This window comes from Lucilia cuprina, chromosome 4 (genome assembly GCF_022045245.1).
Source record: "Lucilia cuprina isolate Lc7/37 chromosome 4, ASM2204524v1, whole genome shotgun sequence".
In the NCBI taxonomy this organism is placed as follows: Eukaryota; Metazoa; Arthropoda; class Insecta; order Diptera; family Calliphoridae; genus Lucilia; species Lucilia cuprina.
In genome coordinates this window covers 129,418-150,921 of record NC_060952.1, presented here as the reverse complement: position 1 = coordinate 150,921, position 21,504 = coordinate 129,418, and the positions used below count along the sequence as shown (strand labels likewise).

Sequence of the window (21,504 nt, the reverse complement as noted above, 5' to 3'; positions counted from 1 at the left end):
CACATTTAGGAATAGTGAAAATGAAGGGAATTGCCCGCTCATTTGTATATTGGCAAAAATAGATACTGATATAGAGGGTATGGCTAAAGAATGCGACAGGTGTTTAAGAATAGCTAATAGACCAAAAGTTTACGAGAGTCACCACTGGGAATACCCTAGAGCACCATGGGAGAGGGTCCATATGGACTACGCCGGTCCAGTTGATGGAATGATGTTGCTCATTATCACAAGACTTGATCTAGTACGTCCTGAACATGTATCTACCAAGATTAAGGCTAAACAATTTCTAAAAAGCTCGCCTAACTACAGAGTGTTCGACATTGGTGACGATGTATATTTTCTACCTAATAACAAAAGAAATACACCATGGGTAGGAGGAACAATATTAAACCGAATTGGTGATATACATTATGAAATTCGCAGTTCAGTGCCAAGCGTAAGAAAATCGTTCCCAACGGTTGGTTCTGAAACTTCCTCTTCGGAACTAATAGGGTTCGAACACCACCATCTGTTACAACGCGATCTGGGGATTCCATTTCGGGAGAAGTCCTCTAGGCCGCGCAAACAAAGAGTCTTGTTCTCTCCGTAAGCTTTCTGAGAAGGAGGGGAAAGGTGTTATGTTTGAATTATTAAATACTCAAATATGATTACTTAGTTATCTTAATTTTATCATTTTGCAACACTGTTGCTCATCTTGTATTAAATTGTCAAATCATTCATTTTCTTAAATTGTAAAGTAATGTAATTTCTGCTTGAATTAAATAAAGATAATTATATAAACGAAGTAAACACAATAGCTAGAATCTTCAAATTCTTTGACATTCATATGAACTTTCACATTTAGAGAATAACGGTCGAAGGGGTCATATATTTATTTATTTATTTATTTATTCAAACAAAGTAATATAAAAGCCTTAATAGGCCAATTAAACTATATTACAGAGGCAAATCCTGAATAGCATACATATGAAAAGAAAAAAAAAAGTTTACTAATACTATATATAAATATGTACATATGAATTATGTTAAAAAGATGAAAATACAAAATCCTAAAAATAAAATAATATACAAATGTAACAATATATCTGAGAAATCTGCAAAATTTAATTGAAGAACTTTATTATACATATATCTGAACATTTTGGAGAAAAAGGGCGGACTGTGAGTCCTCATATGAATTAAACAGAAAAATCCTTATATCTGAGAAACTATTAGAGCTAGAATCTTCAAATTTTAATGAAGAACTTTGACATTCATATGAACATTTAGAGAATAATGGTCGGACTTTTAATAAATACAAAAAAATTGTTTATCTGAGAAACTACAAGATTTTTTAAAATTTTTTATCAATTAAATTAAAATCTTAATAAAATTTGCTAATTGTTACAAATCATACATTTGGAAAACTATTATAGTTAGAATCTTCAAAATTCTTAATTGTGTTTTTTTTATTTTGCTACACTGGTTATAGCTAGTTAAATATAAATAGAATTGTTAGGTAAATGTATACAGAACATTTTTTATTTTAATATTAATTATACCCTCCATCACCATCAACTTTGTCATTCCGTGTGTAGCACCGTGATATATTCATCTGAGGTCCAACAAAGTATATATAATCTGGGTCCTCTGGGTCTGTGTAAAACTCGCTCACGACTAAACAAAGCAATATAACTTAATTTTCATTTTCCTAAGTTGTATGGGATTTAAAATTAGCTAAATCGGTTCACGTCGGGAGAAGTTATGAACCAAAATGTAAACAAACTTCAAGAAATTTACGCTATTTTTAAACCTTATAATGTAATTTTCACAAAAACTGTGCAGTATAATTCCACAAAATATGCCACAATTATTACTTCTTAATACAAAAATGTTACCGAATATAACTTAAACGCCCATAACTCACTACCTAATTAAGATATTCGCATAAAATGAAAAATATTACTTATATATACGCATATATAACTGTTAATTTTTTTCTGTTCCGCCCACAATTGGTCATAGCTCCCATACAGTGCAATACTCATTAATTAATTAATTAATTATTCGGTCTCTTAATAGCCAATTAACCCGTTTCTACAAAAATAAGTTTCTTTTCACACTAGGGAATTTTGTTGAGAAACTTTTTCTTAATTCTCTTTTGAAGTTTCCAAAAAAAAAAGCTTCCTAGTGTGGACCGCACTTATTTTTCTCCAACGTACAACTACAAATCAATGCAAATACCGGTCCACACTAGGAAACTTTTGATTTTGCGTGAGAGAGAAAGAGAAAGAATATCATCCATCTCTTTCGCATTGCGGAGTTTCCATGTGTGGACATTAAAGAAACTTCAAAAACGAATTAAGAAAAAGTTTTCTAGGACCTTTCTCTCTTTCTCTCTCAATACAAAGTTTTCTAGTGTAGACCCGCACTAGTGTGGACCAGGTCTAAGAAGCGTTTTTAAACTTCTCGTAATTGTAGTAAAACAAATAAGAAAAAACTAAACACAGTGAAGCAAAAACAAACCCTGTTCTAAATGAAATTATTTACAGGGGTTGTTGCATATATCATCACAAACGCATAATAGCCACTCCTCCTTTTAGTGTTTAGTGGCCTTTTTCGAAATGGAATGTTTAATTAATATTACTTACTATTTCATATTCCATTATACAAGCTTCTGCTACTCTAAACCATAGTCTTGGATTGCTATGATAGGTTTTTAAAGGCACAAGAAAACATTGGAATGCTTCTTTGGGTCGCCTTAAATGCAGCATAGCAATTCCCAAATTATAGAGAATTTCACAAGACTTCACTGAACTCATATGATGTAACCGGATATTACGAAGATTTACTGCTACATGTTTATCAAATGATATTGCATTTTGAAAGAAGTTGGCTGCAATTGCATAATGCCGGACACGTAAATGTATAACACCCATGTTGTTGGCGATCAGGGTATTCAATTCCTTATTATAAAAACTAAAAAAAAATATAATTAGGTATGTACATATACTGTTTATATACAAAAGGAACTTGGCAATTAAAATTTACAACTTTTTATGAATAAAAAATAATCAAAATAATAACATATGAATAATTTTTAAGATGAAATTATTTGTCTGCTTATGGCCTATAGGCTAAATCAGAGCTAAATTCGTCTGTTTTAAATAACAAGAACCCATCCATTTTTTCACCACGGAGTAAGTGATTTCGAGGGATTGTTGTTCATTTTTGACAACTATGAACTATATCTAATCTTCTTCATAGATGCAATAAAAATCCGATATTTGGATGTCAAAAATAAACCGAATTCGTTCACTGACATCCTTATGTTAATTTTATTGGTTTTTTACCAAAGTTTGATGTACTTCGGATATGTTTGTAAAGTATGACATCAATTATTTTTTTGCTGGGAATAACAGTTTCTGCTTTCAGTAACATAGACCTGGTCCACGTATTAATTGCATTGATTTGTTGTTGTACGAATGAGAAGTATAAGTGCCGGTCCATACTAGAACTGGTCTACACTAGGAAAGTATTGTTGAGAAACTTTCTTAATTCTCTTTTGACGTTTTCTTAATGTCCACACATAGAAACTTTTTTCAGAAAGATATGGTTCACACTGGGAAACTTCAGTTGAGAAACTTTTGATTTTGTGTGCGAAAGAGATGGTTGATATATTCAATTTACACGTAGTTTCTGAAACAAAAGTTTTTAGGAAAAAGTTTCTCAACAAAAGATTCCTAGTGTGGACCAGGTCTTTGTACCCTGGTTTACACTAGGAAACTTTTGATTTTTGTGTTGATGGTTGATATTTCTTTCTCTTTCTCTCACACACACTAGGAAACTTTTTTTGGGAAACTTTTGATTTTTGTGTGTGAGAGAAAGAGAAAGAAATATCAACCACAGCATATCATATCATGTGAGAGAAAGAGATGGTTGAAAAATCAAAAGTTTCCCAAAAGTGTGAACCAGGTCTAAAGAATTTTTGATACTTATTTGACTTTTTGTATTACATATAACTTATTTTAGCATATTTTAAACTATTTCTTAAAATACCAATTAGAACCAGAGAAATCAAAAATTTTAATTACCAAGTACTGAATCTTTTATATTTTCTTACTCATTCACATATCGGTAACCGTTAATCTTGTTTAATTGTTTTGCCGCCATTTGGAAATCTTTCATTATGTAATATTGATGTGCTTTTAATGCCGATATCTCAGGAGACTGAAATTATATATAAGTATTATATTTTTTATTATTATTATTCGATATTATGTTTATATAAGCATATATCTTACAACATCCTCTGGCACTAAAACGGGCTTTTTGTTAACAACCTGTGTTAACAATGACATCAGTTTTAAACCTTTTCCTAAGTTATCGTCTAATCTAGGTAAAGACTCTTGAATATTACAATCATCTGAAGTTATATGTAATATATTTATCCCCAATTTATGCAAAAATTCTTCGAGAAAAAAATATGCCTTTTTAGGTTGGTTAGACGCCAATAGAAGTCTCAGCTCTAAAATACCCAGCATTGCTAACACGTTTTCATCATAGGTGTTTATTTTGTTGAATAATGGCTCCATTACATCCAAAGCCGCTTTATACATGTGACGATGATAATAAATTACTGCTTTATTATATGTTGTAAAAAATGATAACGGAGATAAAACAATATCTTTTTCAGAAGTATACTAAAAATATAATTTAAAGAATTTTTATTTTTTTTTTTATTTATTTGTTAGTAATGCTAAAAGCCTACAAGGCCAAAGTGCATTACATGGTATCTTATTTTATTTCACATAGTTTGAAACTTAAAATTAAAATTAAAATGTACACCCTTAAATCCTTGATATTATATTTATCAGAGACTCCCTATCAGTGACGACGCAACTTTTGCATAATTATAAGTATTGACATAGAAATTGTCCATTACTGATTACAAAAATTATATAGAAGATGCTTTTTGAACAACTTGCATGAAAAAGAAAATACTTTTAGTTCTTTTGATAAGATATTCCAGTACCTTGCAGATCTTACAATAAAAGATCGTTCAAAGATCGAACATGTTATATGTGGTATAATAACTTGTGGATTTCTCGTAGATCTTGAAAAAATAAATCTACTGTGAAGATAAGTGGGTATGCCATATTTAATGATTTTATAAAAGTATATTAAATTACGTAGCTGTAGGTATTGTTTAAATGAACATGATAGAAAGTTGCTAATAGCATTAGATATGTGTTCATAATATCTAATACTATAGACAAACCGTACAATTTTCTTAACTGCACGGAATATTCTGTTTAGGATTTGTGCATTGGCACCAGTGTAAATCTCAATACAATAATTAACATGAGACATAAGCAAAGCGTGGGCAAGAGTAAACTTCACTTTCATCGGCAAGTATAAACCAGAGTGGTAAAGTTTTCTGAGTCCTAAGGTTAACCTGTATGAAACAATATCAACCTGTTCATCAAATTTCAGAAATTGATCCATAACCACACCAAGACACTTAATAGAATCTACATAATCAATTTGTTTGTTACATAGTTCAATCTATGGGTACGTATAATCCCTACGAGCAGTGCGAAACATAATAGCTTTGGTCTTGTCAGCATTAATCACAAAAAAGTTTTGCCCCATCCAAACAAGCAGTTTATCAAGCGTACATTTTATAACGGCCTCCAAAACATCCGGAAACTCCCTAGTGCAGCCGAACAACAGCTGTATATCATCAGCGAAAATGAATGGCCTTACTAAATCTAGATCAAAACAGTCAATGCAATCATTCATATATAAAAGAAACATAATTGGACCAATAATGGATCCTTGTGGGACACCACATGTAATATCAACAATGTCCGAATAAATATCTTGTACACCAACATATTGTGATCTTCCTTGCAAATAAGAATTTAACAGCTTACATGCCATTACAGATAACTTAAACTTTTCTCTTAACTTGCAAATAAGAACAGAATGATCTAGACGGTCAAAAGCTTTAGAAAGGTCTAAGGAAACCATAACACAATTCATGTCTCTGTTTAAATAATCTCTAATAGTTTCCGTTATTCCTAGAAGCATACCTGTAGTGTTATGCCCTGTTTTATATGCATACTGAACATCACTAATTAGATTGTTTTGATAAATGTAATTAAGAAGTTGTGCTTTTAAAACATGTTCCATGACCTTTGAAAGAGCTGGTAAAATGCTTATTGGACGAAAATCACTATTAGAATTACTTTTAGGAACAGGGACCACACGTGAAAGTTTCCATTGGTTGGGGTAAGTGGACGTGGTAATTACCATATTAAATAAATGTAAAACAGGCTGTATAATACACGGGAACCCATCAGTTCCAATGGAGTTAGATTTAACTTTAGACAAAGCATACAATAGTTCATCACTATATATATGTTTAAATGAAAATCCGTCAGTAAGTCCACTTAGAGATTCAAAATCAAATGCATTTGTATTATTGTTATTATTTACAACAAAAGACCGATTTAAAGCATTAACGTCAATTTCTGAATTGATTGATAGGTTTCTATTGCCATACCCAGCATTATTTAAAATTTTCCACACTTTCTTACTGTCAGCGCCATCAAAGATTTTAATATAATGAAGTCTTCTATATTTTCGTATTAACGACTTCAGCTTATTACGTAAACGACAGTAAATTATGCGATCATCCTCCATACCACTATCCCTAAAAACCCTATAAGCGATTTCTAAGAGACCTTGCCACAATTACCTCCCTTATCCTCATCCAAGGATCTTTATTCCTCCTAACTCGGAATCTAATAATAGGTACCAACTGATACAATTCGGTCAGAAGCATATTTAAAATATTTAGTTTATAATTCACACAACTATTATTGTAAAATGAAGAAAAATTGAATTGATCTACATGAGATCTAATGATGTTGATATCTACATCGTCAAATTTTCTGTATTCTATATAACTATCCTTCTTAGATGTGGTGAATGGCAATGAAATATAAATTAAAGCATGATAAGATTGTAGAAAAGGTAGTGACGCCTGACCAGATACGGAAATATTATTTTGACCTCCAACAAGAAAGAAGTCAATTAAAGAAGTTGTGTCATGACAAATATCCCAGTGGGTGGGCATAGAATTATGAATATAAGATAATCCTAACCTCCTACATGCAGACCTAAAATTAGATGCTTTAACTTGATCAAATAAATTGCAGTTAAAGTCACCCATTATCAATATATTTTCGTGTTGTGAAAATATTCCATTGCCTCTAGATCACCACTTGGGAGATAGACAACACCTATTAAAAAAGAAGTGCCGTGACTGTTTATTTCAATTAAAATAGCTTCACACAAGTTATAAGCACTGGATGAGAAGACATGTCTGTACTTTATCTTATTTGAAACTAAAAGTCCAACACCACCACCTCTAGTGGGGTAAGGTCGATCATTTCTGCATAACCTATAATCGGGTACATGCACTGACTCATCAGACATATCTGGTTTAAGCCACGTTTCAGATAGACCCATTACATGTATATTGGAATTAGTTAAAAAGTCTCTTAATTCATCCATTTTAGCATACTGTGATCTAGGATTAATGCTTTGACAATTTACATGGCCAATATTCAAATGATTATTACTTTGGGGGAGAATTCGCCCTAAAGTAGCGCCATCACTGATAATGGGCCCCATATTACTATTATGGGACATCATAATAAACAAACTTAATAGTTAATATCAATATCAAAAAATTAATTGATTGATTGATTGAATTGATTATATTTTCATCATTAGTAATATTATTAGTTTTTTTATTTTTATGTAAATTAAATTGTCCAGAGGAACAGCATTTTAAAGAATTTTATGTAGAAATACCTCTTAATCCATGTCTATGTATGTAATGTATTGAACACTTAAAAAATAGAAACAGATTTTTTTCGAATTGTTCTCAGTTCCCTACCAGCGATTGAAAATTCTTATCTCAGAAATAAATTACATATTCATTCATTTTTGTGAGCTGAATAAGGGAAAAATAATCTTAACATATTTGTTGAATATTTTTTGTCCACAAAATAATTTTTAGTGGGCTGGAAAAATATATTATTTTCTCTTTTTATAGAAATAGGGATTTGGTTGGTCCATTTCAGAATTTTTTGTAATTTTTGTTCATATACCTCTCAAACCAACTAAAAATTATTTCATGGACCAAAAATACTCCACAGGCATTTGAAAATTTACATTTTTAATTTTTACCGAAACGTGGTTGACTTTTTTTCGAATACTTTTGTAAGGTAATTTTATTTTTACCAAAACGTGGTTGACTTTTTTACAAGACCTAGCTGAGTGATTTCCAAAAATATAAAAATCATTGGAATCAGTTGGGAAACAAAAAATGACGCGTTAAACAATTTTACATGTACGCTACTTTGAGCCCCATAAACTCGAATACTCCTTGACTACACCCATGTGAAAGTTTATCCTTATCATATGAAATCCAAAAAGCCCAGGAGAAGCAAAAAACCTTTTAAAATGATAAATTAACCAAAAATGTTCAACATTTTCTGAAGTTAAGCTTATTTTTTATAAAAAAATTTGTATTTGAAGAAAAATTTAGGTAATTCTATATATTTCCTTTAATTTAAACAGGTTTTCCAAATACTCCGATTTCCAAAGCTCGATATACTCGATACAATAACCATGTTTTATGGATGTTCTAGCAACAAATTAAGATGTGTCCATGTTCAAAATTGTTTAATTCGTATTCATACCACCAATTGAGCCTGATTTAATATAAAAAATCTTACTATTTTGGACAATAATCAATTTCAGAACCGATATGTAGTGTAAGTTATTGACATGGTCACCATTTAACAATTATTGGTAGTATTTAGGAGTGTGTATTGGATGATTGAAACCAAAAAACTTGTTTTAATTAATGGATACTAGTACAAATATTATTAATATCGCATTTTAATATATAAATTTTATGAAATCGCCATTAAATATCGAATATGAACGCTATACTATGTTGAAAACGTCAACGTTCCGCAATGGATTGCAATTATTGTAAAGAAACAATTTGTTAAAAAGCTAAAATATCGTCTTCCAATGCATCCTAATGAAAAAACGATGGATATTATTGAATACCCGATCCAAAACTCCGTGGGTTTAAATAGTCAGATGTTCTTAAATAGGAAAAAATGCTCCTATAAATAATATTCAGATCAATTACCAAACATTTCAATTTTTCGGAACTAAAAGTGAATTTTTTCCATGTTATATTGTACAGAATATTTTATTTTAAAATAATTACTTTTAAACAAGTAAAATTTTCATGAATTTTGTTAATATCATCAAGCCAAATACATATTGAAATTATCTGTATACCTAATCCTGAGACGTAAATTTTGAACCTATGTATATAACTACACCTTAAATGAAAACTCAAGTAACCAAAATAACCCGGAAAAAAGTAATATTTACACAAGTGTTGACACTAATAAAGAGCAACCCAAACAAAATTGTTATTTGTTGGTAACGTCTGATGTACACATGTTAATAGAATGAAAATTAGAGATAAATTTATATCTAACGTATGTACAGTGAATCAATTAAGTAATTTGTTTTAGAAATCTAAACTAATTTTTTATATCGAAATTGCCTCATTATATCCTTTAAACATTTTAAGACAAATAACATCTCATTTTCACCCAATGAGGATACGATTTTTGCAAATTGCAATTGAAAAATACTTAACACTCTTCCTTTTAACAATAAAACAATGAATTCTAAAAATAATTAAATAATAATTTGAAAAACCCAATGAAATTAACCGGAATTCTCAATATGCAAAATACTTTATTGACATGCAAATTCTGATGAAAAATAACAAATGCACCAAAATGTGTATTTTAATATTTTTTCTAATTTTTTCCATTTTTCACAATCTCTATTTTTAATTGGAAAACTTATATTTATTTTTACCTGTTTTTTCGAATTTTATTTATGAACAAAAAACAAAATTCTTTTTAAAAAATGTAGGCAAAAAACTTAGTTGATTAACTGTATGTACATACGTACGTACGTACCTCTTTTGTGTCTAGTTTCTGAAGATATTTTAACAAGCTCACATAATCCCTACAATTACCCTTGTAAAATATAGCTACCGATTTGTTGTGCTCCAATTTAATGTCGTGATTCTTGAACTCCTCAAGTTGTTCCAAAATGTCGATACAGGAATCATAATTCCCTCTAAAAATACACTTGTATTAAATAATATTTAAGTTTTTAATATTTGTCATACCTATCGAATTCGTCACTAGCTTTTGTTATTAAAACGTAATCATGACCATCAACTCTTATTTTATCTGGAGTTGATAGCAATTCTGGCATATTCAATTCCACAGTTTGCTCCATATTTTTGTAAAATAAATAATTACAAATTCTTGTGCCAATCAGAACCAGAACCCTGCGCCAACAAATATTAACGACGGCGGCGACTGACACTAAATATATCGGCGGCGGCTTAAAATCGACTGTAAGCCGCCCTACAAGAAATGTATGACCGTAAAGCAGGCTTTACACGATCACACAAGTAATATGATCTGTCAAGATTTTGTGTAGAATAGAACGGATGGAATCGTCTAAACGATATATGTAATGAAACCATAACATATTGAGAGAGAATACAGATGGAAAATTTGACAGTCGTATGGCTCTCTTTATTTTTTGAAATGATTCAAAAAAAACAAGCAGGTCGCATTAGATCTGGGATGTATTTTTATGTAAACACATATAAAAAAGTGAAACAGCTGCATCCATCTTACTTTTTTATTGTTTTATACCAATCGTGTAAACACGAAAAATATATATCAAACGACTTTTATTCTCTTTTTTTGTCATACGGATGGAATTTCATTTTACTTTTTCATTAGACTTGTAGTACGTAAAGTGTGATCGTGTAAAGTGCCCTTAAAAAAATAATTAATAGATAATTCCATCAATAATGACGGTCAAATGACCGCAAAATGACTGTTGATGTACTCAATGTGTGATAAAGGGTTTCATTTGCATATAAAAGAGTGAATCAACTACATTTGACTGTTACTGTGTTTTCCGTCGTATAAATTAATTATTTCCGTGAAAGCCAAATATATATGGATAAACTAAATTTCAAAATAAAAAAATGTAACGTTTATAATGTTTAAATGAAATATTTCAAAGTTTTAATCATTTAAAATGATCGGCTAACAACATAAGCGGCGGTAAGTAGGGAAAGGAATGTTTGCAGGGTAAATTTTGGGAATCCCTAATATTAGGATTTTTATTTTGTTTATTTCTAGCTGGTATGATTGTTTTATGTGTGTGTATAGATGTCTAGAATGGTAGCAAGAACCACCCCCATCCGGCGAGCTCCAAGCCCGGCAAACGCGCCACTACCACTCTGGCAACACCAGTTTCTTTTTCTATTAATTACAGGGTTTTAAAATTCAAAATCGCGAGCACAATTTTAATTAGAGTTTTATGTGTTTTGTATCAGAGGGCGAAGTCGACCGACTTCGAGTCGGCGCTTAGTCGCCGCTGAACTATGTTTAGTTGCTTGAGCCGCCGCCGAGACATTCGGCTTAAGACGACTCAAATTTTTTAATATTTTCTTTGGACATTAACTAGGCTATAGACTATAAGACTGTAATTATTTTTGGTTCTGAAACATAATGAATTATTGTTGGACAATTATATTTTGAAAACGTACAAGATTTTTACCAAGGTATATATAACAAGCGATATTTTATAATTTTCAATACTCCCGATACATTTTTAATACAAATGTGATAATTTTTATTAAATTATTTAAAGGTTTTTCTTATTTTTTCAATTCGTTGCAATAAAAGAAAAATGTATGTCTTTCTAATTTAAATATTTTTATTTCCTAATATGTCTATACTTGATCCTCAGTCTTTTAATTTTTATATTTTATTAGTTTTGAACATAACTTTTATATAAAAACGATCGGCTCTGACCCGACTGTAAGCCGCCGCCGACTATTTTAAATCGACTTCGCCCTCTGTTTTGTATTCGCTTCGTAAGCGATATTTACATGTTTTTGTTTTTTCAACTCGCTTACGAGCGAGTGGAAAACGAGTTGAATTCGTGCCGAAAATCAGCAAAATGTGTGTGCAAGAAACAGGTTCTGTTGTGATAGTAAAAAAGAAACAATAATATGGGAAATAATTATGTATGTGTGATGTAGGTTTTATGACGGTCTGACAAAGCAAAAGTGGGAAAGTATAAGAAATATATTGTCTACCTTTTTATTTAAATGTGTGTGTTTTTTATCTGTAGTTATGTATGTACATACAGTGTCTCTCATAAGTATTCGAATTTAGGTATAATATGAAAAGAAACCAAATTTAATAACATATTTTGTATGAAAAATTAATAAATAAATTTGTTAAATTCACTAGACAGTCCTTAGCTTTGATATTACGCTTTTTAAAACTTTAAAAATTCACATTTACTTAAATTTAGCTTTATTTAAAAAAAATCCATAAAATTACCTCACAAAAGTATACGAATTTTTTCTGTATTTCATATTTAACTATATTATACGAAACACAAAACTTAGAATCGAATGGTTTTTTTGCTAAAAATTGTTTTAAGGGGTAACTATCAACCGAATCGATATAATTTTGGATCATTTGATCCATAATTTTGGGGTATTTGTACCATGGTTTGGAAAATTTTATTATGAAAATAATGACACGTGTTGAATGATATATGTATGTACGAAGTGTCTACTACTTCGCAGCAAATAATGAACGTACATATGTATTCGCGTACATAATTTTAATGTTAAACTTATTTGGTTATGTCATATTTATATATAAATTGATTATGTCTTATAAATTTTAATTTATTCTATTTACAAATACGATTTACAATACGACTCGATGAAAAATTAATAAATGAAGTGAGTTCTATTTTACGCTCTTTAAATTTTCAACTCTTATCGCGAATAGATTTATTCGCCGGATAATGCGAATAAGGAAATTATCAGCTGATTGATTAACACAACCTTATATGAATTCGCCTTGCCCTAGCCCAAGATATATTAATTATAACAAGGCGAATTCATATAAGGTGGTGTTAATCAATTAGCTGATAATTTTTTTCTTAATTCGTCTGGTTTTCCTAGCTGTCGTAAACAAATATTATTTTATTTAAATAATGGCATAATTGGTATGTCTACAAATATGTTATTTAAGAAAAATATTTTTTCTATTAAATGTTAACATATTACACAATATTGTTTTATAATTTATATTAAAATTGTGTAGATGACGTAATTAACTAAAAAAACCCTTCCGGAACACTTAATATTAAGAAACGCTTATGAAGTGTTTACCAGGTTGGCGGCAACTGACTTCTACGTTATGGCTTAATTTTGAAATCTATTAAATGTTAACAAATATATGTTAAATATATACTATGTAGATAAAGAGATTAACTAAAAAAAGTCCGTTCCGGAACGCTTTATATAACAAAACCCATATGAGGTATTTACCCGTCCGGCGGCTGCTACATTATGGCCAAATATTGAAAATTACTCCGCCGGAGTAGAATTATCCATTCGCTACAAATATTCATTCAATCGTAATATAATATTTTCATGAATATAAAGTACATATTCATGTTTATTTAAAAAAAAAATAAGTTTTACTGAACTTAAGGCAATTACTTAAATTTTGCAAATTAAGCTGCCGGAATAGAATTTTTCAATGGAAACAAACATTATTCAATTCAGAATATATTTTCCTCACAAATTTTAATATCTTTATCTTTATTTTTTAATATACAGTAGTTTTCCGATTTAACGACCATTCAATTCTACGAACATCGCATTTAATGAACAAGCTAATTTTTCCTATTGACTACCTTAAATGACGAACAAAACTTGTTTTTTGTACTCTGTTTAACGAACTAATATAAATATTATTATTTAAATTAAGATAAAATGACATTTATCAAAAATAACAAATAACCTAAGTTGTAGCAAGCGGTGCTTTTATACCCAAAACTGTAACTCATTCTGGGTTCTTATTAAATTTTAGTTCGATGTAGCTATGCTATTTTTATAAAAAAAGGAATTAATTTTTATAAAATACATTTAAAAATATTTTATGTACCTATTTTTAATTATTCTCCTACCAAAAATCCACGTTTTACTTAGTACTGCATATAACGAACTTTTCAATTTTAGGAACAGGCCTGACAACATATGGGTTCGTTAAATCGGAAAACTACTGTTATAAACATTTTACAAAAATTTTTCATCAAATGAATTCGCCGTACTTATGGTTTTTTACATTTACGAAAACCAAAAGCAAAAACTAAATACATGGAAAATGTTGTTGTTGCAGAACTGCCACCACCTTATCTTAATTATAAGGTAGTGTAGTCGGCGAATACAGAAAAACAGAGCGAATTCATTTTATTTTTTATATATGGAGTTTGACAGTATGCCAACACTTAAAAGTGCCAGCACACTGTCAAAATACATATAAAAAAATCAAAAGTGTTTAAGCAAAAAACAATCAGCTGCTCTGTTAACACTACCTTATAAGTAATATACCATGCTCTAGCCCTTTAGGGTATGACATAGAAGCAATGTAAAAAGGTGCAGCTTGGTTGATGTTAACGAAGTTGGTTTGATGTCAACGAAGCTGGTTTGAGGTAGCAGCGACTAGAATTAGGCGCGTAAAACACGAAAATATCTGCGGCGAAGCATATACATCGAACGTTGTGGAATGTTCTACAACGGCCAAATTTCAATGAGCGGCTTATTATAAGATAAAAGAACACTTGCTTGAATGAAAACAAATTAATTTTATATTGTAAAATTCCATAAATTTAGCGAAAGTGTTCTGTAAATTGTACAAAATATGGCGAAATTTTCAAGCCGTATTAAGCTGAAAAATTTTCGGCGACTGTGGCTTTCACATTTTGTTCGACGGCTAGACTCAGTCATCTTAAGCCGAATCGGCGCAAGTCTCTGATCAGAACCCTGCGTTGACAAATATTAACGACGAAGGTTTAAAATATTTTATATGGAAAATCTCGTCGAATTCATACAAGGTGGTGTTATTAAATCAGCTGATATTTTTCTTAATTCCCCTGGTTTACGAAGCTAACAAAGTTTGTTATTGTTTACATTTTTATATTTAAACATTTCCGTTAAATGGAAACTTCGTTCATATTTTAAATTATTCAAGTAAAACATCTACAAATACCAAGCACCTCGTGAACAAATTTAATATTATTTAAATAATGATATAATTGAGATGCATAGACCTGGTTCACACTGGGAAACTTTTGATTTATGTGTGTGAGAGAAAGAGAAATAAATATCAAACATCTCTTTCTCTCACACACAAAATCAAACGTTTCCCAAAAAAGTTTCCGAGTGTGAATCAAGTACAAAAATTTTATTAAAAAATCTTTTTTTCAAGGTATATTAATTATAAGGTAGTGTCAAAAGAGCGGCTGATTGTTTTTTTTTTTTTTTTTTTGCTAATACACTTTTAATTTTTTTATATGTAGTTTGACAGTGTGCTGGCACTTTGAAATGTAGATAAACTGTCAAACTTTTGATTTTTGTGTGTGAGAGAAAGAGAAATAATTATCAAACACACAAAATCAAAAGTTTACTAGTGTGAACCAGGTCATATATAAATAATAAAATGAATTCGCTCCGTATTTCGAGTCGAAAAAAGTCGAAAAAGATCGGAAAAAGTGAACCAGGTGATATATATAGTCGAAAAAAGTTGAAAAAGTCGAAGTCGGAAAAAGTCAAAAATAGTCGAAAAAAGTCGATATGTCGAAAAAGTCGAAGAAAGTTGCAAAATGTCTAAAAGTCGGAAAAAGTCGACTTTTTATAAGATACATATAGTCGAAAAATCAAAAATCATATAATGCAAAAAGTCGAAAAGTTGACTTTTAACTAAATGCAAAACGTCGAAAAGTCGACATTTAACGAAATACAAAAAGTCGAAAAGTTAACTTTTAACTAAATACAAAAAGTCGAAAAGTTGACTTTTCGTTCCAACTATAGAACCCTAATTTTTAACATACTGACTGATGTAGCGTATCATATGCTCGACCATGCCCGACTATATATTCATACTGTTTATGTTTTAAATTTTATAATCAATATTTTCTTTCCCTTGTCTTACCCATGTTATATCGCAAATAAATGTTGGCTTAACCTGATGTTATTATCTGGTCATACAAATAAAAATGTATCTCATATGGACAGGATTTTAAGCCGCCGTCGAAATTTTATAGTTAGACGCCGGTGACATTGATGCTTGTTGGCGCAGGGTTCTGTTCCTTTGTTTTACATTTTGTATCACTATAAAAATACGAGCAATTTCTTAATTGAAAAAAAGAAACAAAACATTTGAGAAAATAAATGGAAAAACATAATTAATTTTAAAAGTTTTAATCTCATCTTATTCAGTCTTAATATTTTGTAAATAAAAGTGGACCCATCATAAAACCAATTTCGGGCTTTCTAGAAATATTTTTATAAAAATTGTCAAATATTGGAAATACGATTTAACGATATGATGGTGGAATCCGATGGTAATACTGATGCCACTCGCAGACTAAATGTGAAAAAGCAAACGTTGGATGATGCTTATGCGGTGCCTGCCAATTTTTTGGAAATAGATGTTGTAAATCCTCAAACTACCATGACAGCAGGAAAGAAACGATACACCGATTATGAAGTGAAAATGAGAGTAAGTATTCTCTCAATATTGTGCACATATCAATCTATGTATATACTTATATTCATACATATGTATTTACGTACATTTTATGTTCATATGTATGTTTGTATGTATGTACAAAGAGGAACCATGAAATGAATAAAATTCCAAACAATAATATACTTTTTACAAAGGGAGGATAAAAAAACTTATCTAACAAATTTATGTATAATTTTAATATGGTTGGGCGTAATGGAAGTGTATAAAAAATGATAAGATTATTTATTATAAATATTTCACAAAATTCTGAGACTGAAATAACGTTCACAAAATATTAGTCATATTGAATTATCTGTAATCAATAGTATTTTATTATTTAAAGTCATTCATGACCAAGGAAACCAAAAAATGCAAATGCTTGTTTTTATGGTGCATAGTATTGTTTCAGACCAATTATTATTTTCGCATAGATTTGTTAAACCACATTGTTGCATATACCCATAAAATAATAATTTGACTTTAGTAACCTATTTAACCAGTACTCATTAACATCACATCAGTTTCAGTTAACCAGAAGTTACCTTATTTTGAGTTAGCTTATGGTGCACAAATAAAAGTATATAAATTGATAATTGATTATTTTTGAATATCGCAAAAATGTAAACAAATAATAACTTAAATATATATTTTAATTACCCGTTAAAACATCTTCTGATCAATCTTACATTACTCACTGTATTTTCATCCCGACTTAGGTTGCAATTAAATTTTTGCAAATAAATAGCCTTTTCTTTTTTATTAATCTTCTTAAAATTCTGTTGCTTTCCATATACATAACTTACGTTGCAGTTTTTACTATTCACAATTTGTAATGTTGGTTATTGTTCAATTCAATAGAAAGTTATAGTTTATATTTAATAAACACGATTTTATAATGAAAATATAAAATATTAATTAAATTTTTATTTATTTCATTTTTCACAATTTTATAACGAAAACTATTTCAATGTTGTGAGCAATCGTTTTTAAACAAGTTTATAAAAATCCTACAGGGTATTTATTATTTATTTATTTACATTTGTATGTTCTGGTTTTCAATACATTTTAAATTCACAGGATATCAAGACATCACACGAAATTAAAAATCTGCTTTTACAGCCAATTTGGCTGAAACTTGGTACACATAAAGACAACTGAAGACAATGCAATGTTATGTTGAAAAAAGCATGATTAAGAAGAATTAAAATTAATAATTTTAAAATATTTTTGTACACCCTTTGGTTTTTGAATAGAAAAGTGGTTTGTGAATTTGAAAAATTTCAAACAAATTGGATGAAATAATAGCAACATCCAACTAAATTTCAGCCTCAAAAGATAGTTTTTTTTTTAAATAAATAAGTCCAGTGGTTAAAAATGGCCCTAATAGAATAGGTCTGCACAAGACAACAAATTGCGACAATTTATTAAAAAAAGATCATGTACGCCATTATAAGCACACGAAATATTTGAACAAATTGTTTCATTATTGTTCAAAAACTACTATGATAAGAAGTGCATCTATTCTCTATTCCCGTTATTAATTTACAAAAAAGAGGTTTGAAATTCTTTATACATTAAATTAAAAATAGCATTACTTAAAATTTTTTAATATAAAATTGCCGTTTCCAAATACATGCCACGTTTCTTTGATTTCATCTTAACTCGATTTTTTTCAATGTAAAAATTGAAAAGGGAATATGAAGTGCTCAACGACATTTTATAATAAGGACTGTAATTCTTAATGCAAGTGTTTGGAACTGAAAATCTAACGCTATATTTTTATATAAAAATAATCAAACAATAATAAAAAGAGAGCGCAAATTACAAAATTATTATGTTATCTGTTAACAAAAACTATAGATACAATTAATCTTAAATGGCATATAATTGTTACAAACTCTTAACGTACATAACATTAAATTATTTTTATTTCTTCTTAGCCGCTTTTTTTTCATAAAACATACTAGAAGATTAAATTAAATATGTGTATTTTTAATCGAAATACAAAATAGGTGTAATTACGTCATTCTTTGTAAATGTGTTATATTAATAATGTATATAGGTATATTTTCTAATTTTAGAATTTATTTCACAAAAATATTTCAGACAAACCTTCCTGTATTTAAAGTTAAGGATTCCAGTGTTCGCCGTCGATATAGTGATTTTGAATGGTTAAGAAACGAGTTGGAACGTGATAGCAAAGTAAGATTGCATCTTTATTAAATAATTTCCTTAAATTTAACCTCTAAATATATATATATTTTTTTTAGATTGTCGTACCTCCATTGCCCGGCAAAGCTTGGAAGAGACAAATGCCGTTTAGAAATGACGAAGGCATTTTCGATGAAAATTTCATCGAAGAACGACGCAAAGGTTTGGAGGCTTTTATCAACAAAATTGCCGGTCATCCTTTGGCTCAGAATGAAAGGTGTCTACACATGTTTTTACAAGAGAGTGTCATTGATAAAAATTATGTTCCCGGAAAAATACGTAATACTTAAGAAACTATGCAAGGAATATACACATATAATTACATATGTATATTAAAGATTTTTACAGAGAGTGTAAAGATTTAAGAACTAGTAACTGCAATCTACAATGTATTCATTGATAAAATAGTGGATGCGAACAATGTTTGAATAAGAATATTTTTTCTCTTAATTTAGGATATGCTACATATACTACATTTTATATATTTTCGAATTCCAATGTTAAATAATCTAATTGTATTTGTCTTAATATTAAATATACATAATAATAACAATAATATGGTTTTCAAATATGTTTTATGTATTCTTTATTGAAATATTTGAATCAAACTTAAATTTATATAATAAAATAGAAAATTATCTGAACTTTTTAACACCACCTATAATAAGATTGACACATTTTAGATATGAGACAGCCAATATTGCGACAACACAAATTTATATTATCTGGACTATAATACTCTGAAAATACTTTCTTTAAAATATACAGCAGTAAGGAATTAAGACGAGTTCTCTAAAATATTACAATACTTATTGAAGTTAACACTCAAATTGCCAGGTTGTTGTTGGAGATTCGACTGTATTTATGGGATAAAGGTGATAATTTACCTTATCTTGAACACCTGAGGGCACAGGTTCCGGATGACACACTGGTTGAGTTTTCCAGATTTTTACTAGATTTGAACTGGATAACGTTTTGGAAAATATAAAGTCAAGATCGGCTGGTGGATGTGATCGTGTCACTTATGTCATGTTAAAAGCCCTATCGATACAATCCAGATTCCCTATTTCACGCTTTTAATGTCTACTTTTGCATGGAGGAAAATAAAAATTGTACCTATTCCTAAAAGGAATTAGAACTTGGAGAATTATATTAATTTTCGCTAGATTGTCCGATTTATTGAATGAAAATGGTTTGATCCCTATAAGATCATTTACATATAGAAAAAAATTTACCTGCACCCATTTACATCAAAGAGCTACCCTTTAGGATGACTCTTTTGAAATCCCAATGTTTTAAGGTTGTGTGAATGTCGACACCCTATGTGGTATCATGGAGGCTAATGGCATTCCTTTTTACATTATTGACTGTACTTTAACCGTGACCTTGAGTTTGCAGTTGAAAACCGGTCAAGGAAGATTTTGGATTGATTGCAAATCCCTCGATCTTTCAATATTTAAAAAAACCAAGGTAGCTTACTTTGCAAAAGGAGGTCGTCATCTCGGTCAATGGATGTACAATTGAGCAAGTGTCTTCATTGGCTGATGAATTAGCGAAGATGGCTCTTGATCATGGGGCTCCTCTTCGGCTGGATTACTCGGGCTTTGTAACGTTGTTGAGTGTGCCACTGTACAAAATTTAATGACATTCGTAGGAAACACAAAGTTTTTGACAATTATACAAGTTTTTTTGACTTGCTCAGAAACTATGAAAGGAAAGATTTTCATGAATTAATTAAATTTATTAAAGAGTGTAACATTGATTCGCTACTTTAATCTGGATTGTAATTTTGTCTCTTGTTAATTCATAAATCTATTAAATGCCAACAAATTAAACAATATTGTTTTATATATACACTATGTAGATGAAGAGATTAACTAAAAAAGTCTCTTCCGGAACATTTTATATAACAATACCCGTATGAGGTTACCCGTCCGGATGCTCCTACTTAATGGCCAAATATTGAAAATTACTCCGCCGGAGTAGAATAATCCATTCGCAACAAAGATTCATTTATTTGTAATATAATTTTTTTATGAATACCTATGTACCTTTTATGTTTATTTTTCATAAAAAAAGTTTTATTTGACTGTAAGTGCCTACTTAAATTTTGCATATTAATATGCTGGAATAAAATTTTTCGTTTAAAACAAACATTCATGATGTAAAAAGTAAGGTGGGAGCGTTTCGGCAACAAACACAATAATTTTTTGTTGTCTAGAGTTGGGTTTTGTCAAAATGAAATTTCTAAAATTGAAAAATAATTTACATTGGAAAGAATTAGTTCTTGTATATTTCACAATATTACCTACAAAGCCGTCGTTACATTTAGCTTGTATCTGCAGCACGACAATGTTTTAAAGCTTCTTTATTTGAATTTTCTTATTTGAAAACTTTTTATGAACTTTTTAATTCATAATTTTAAATTAATTTTTTTGCTTTGAAAACACAAATATATTTTTTTAGATTAAAAATAAAATTATTTATT

At 29.7% G+C, this 21,504-nt stretch overlaps 2 protein-coding genes and 1 long non-coding RNA gene across 4 annotated transcripts in view; 1 reads left to right on the top strand and 2 right to left on the bottom strand.

Moving 5' to 3' along the window:
• Positions 1 to 17,484, bottom strand: part of LOC111687203 (CCR4-NOT transcription complex subunit 10) — a 29,752-nt gene extending 12,268 nt beyond the window's left edge. Inside the window, exons 1-5 of one of the 2 annotated variants that reach the window (XM_023449627.2) lie at positions 10,298 to 10,490; positions 10,083 to 10,245; positions 4,284 to 4,682; positions 4,103 to 4,209; positions 2,631 to 2,958 (exon numbers count right to left, since the gene is read on the bottom strand). In XM_023449627.2, the coding sequence (XP_023305395.2) occupies positions 2,631 to 2,958; positions 4,103 to 4,209; positions 4,284 to 4,682; positions 10,083 to 10,245; positions 10,298 to 10,410 (1,110 nt within the window). In that variant the 5' untranslated portion in view covers positions 10,411 to 10,490. Of the gene's footprint in view, positions 1 to 2,630; positions 2,959 to 4,102; positions 4,210 to 4,283; positions 4,683 to 10,082; positions 10,246 to 10,297; positions 10,491 to 17,462 lie in introns of those variants that run through there. The other variant, XM_046948063.1, reaches the window with a different exon arrangement.
• Positions 16,382 to 19,572, top strand: LOC111687207 (sorting nexin-12). Its single transcript, XM_023449631.2, has 3 exons — positions 16,382 to 16,796; positions 18,912 to 19,007; positions 19,076 to 19,572. The coding sequence occupies exons 1-3, from the start codon at positions 16,620 to 16,622 to the stop codon at positions 19,304 to 19,306; spliced, it is 504 nt and encodes a 167-aa protein (XP_023305399.1). The 5' UTR covers positions 16,382 to 16,619; the 3' UTR covers positions 19,307 to 19,572.
• On the bottom strand, positions 19,131 to 21,089 carry LOC124419316. The gene is made up of 2 exons (XR_006940480.1): positions 20,933 to 21,089; positions 19,131 to 20,721 (listed from the first exon to the last, which is right to left on the bottom strand). It is a non-coding gene; the product is annotated as an uncharacterized LOC124419316 (long non-coding RNA).
• Positions 21,090 to 21,504: the final 415 nt, after the last annotated feature.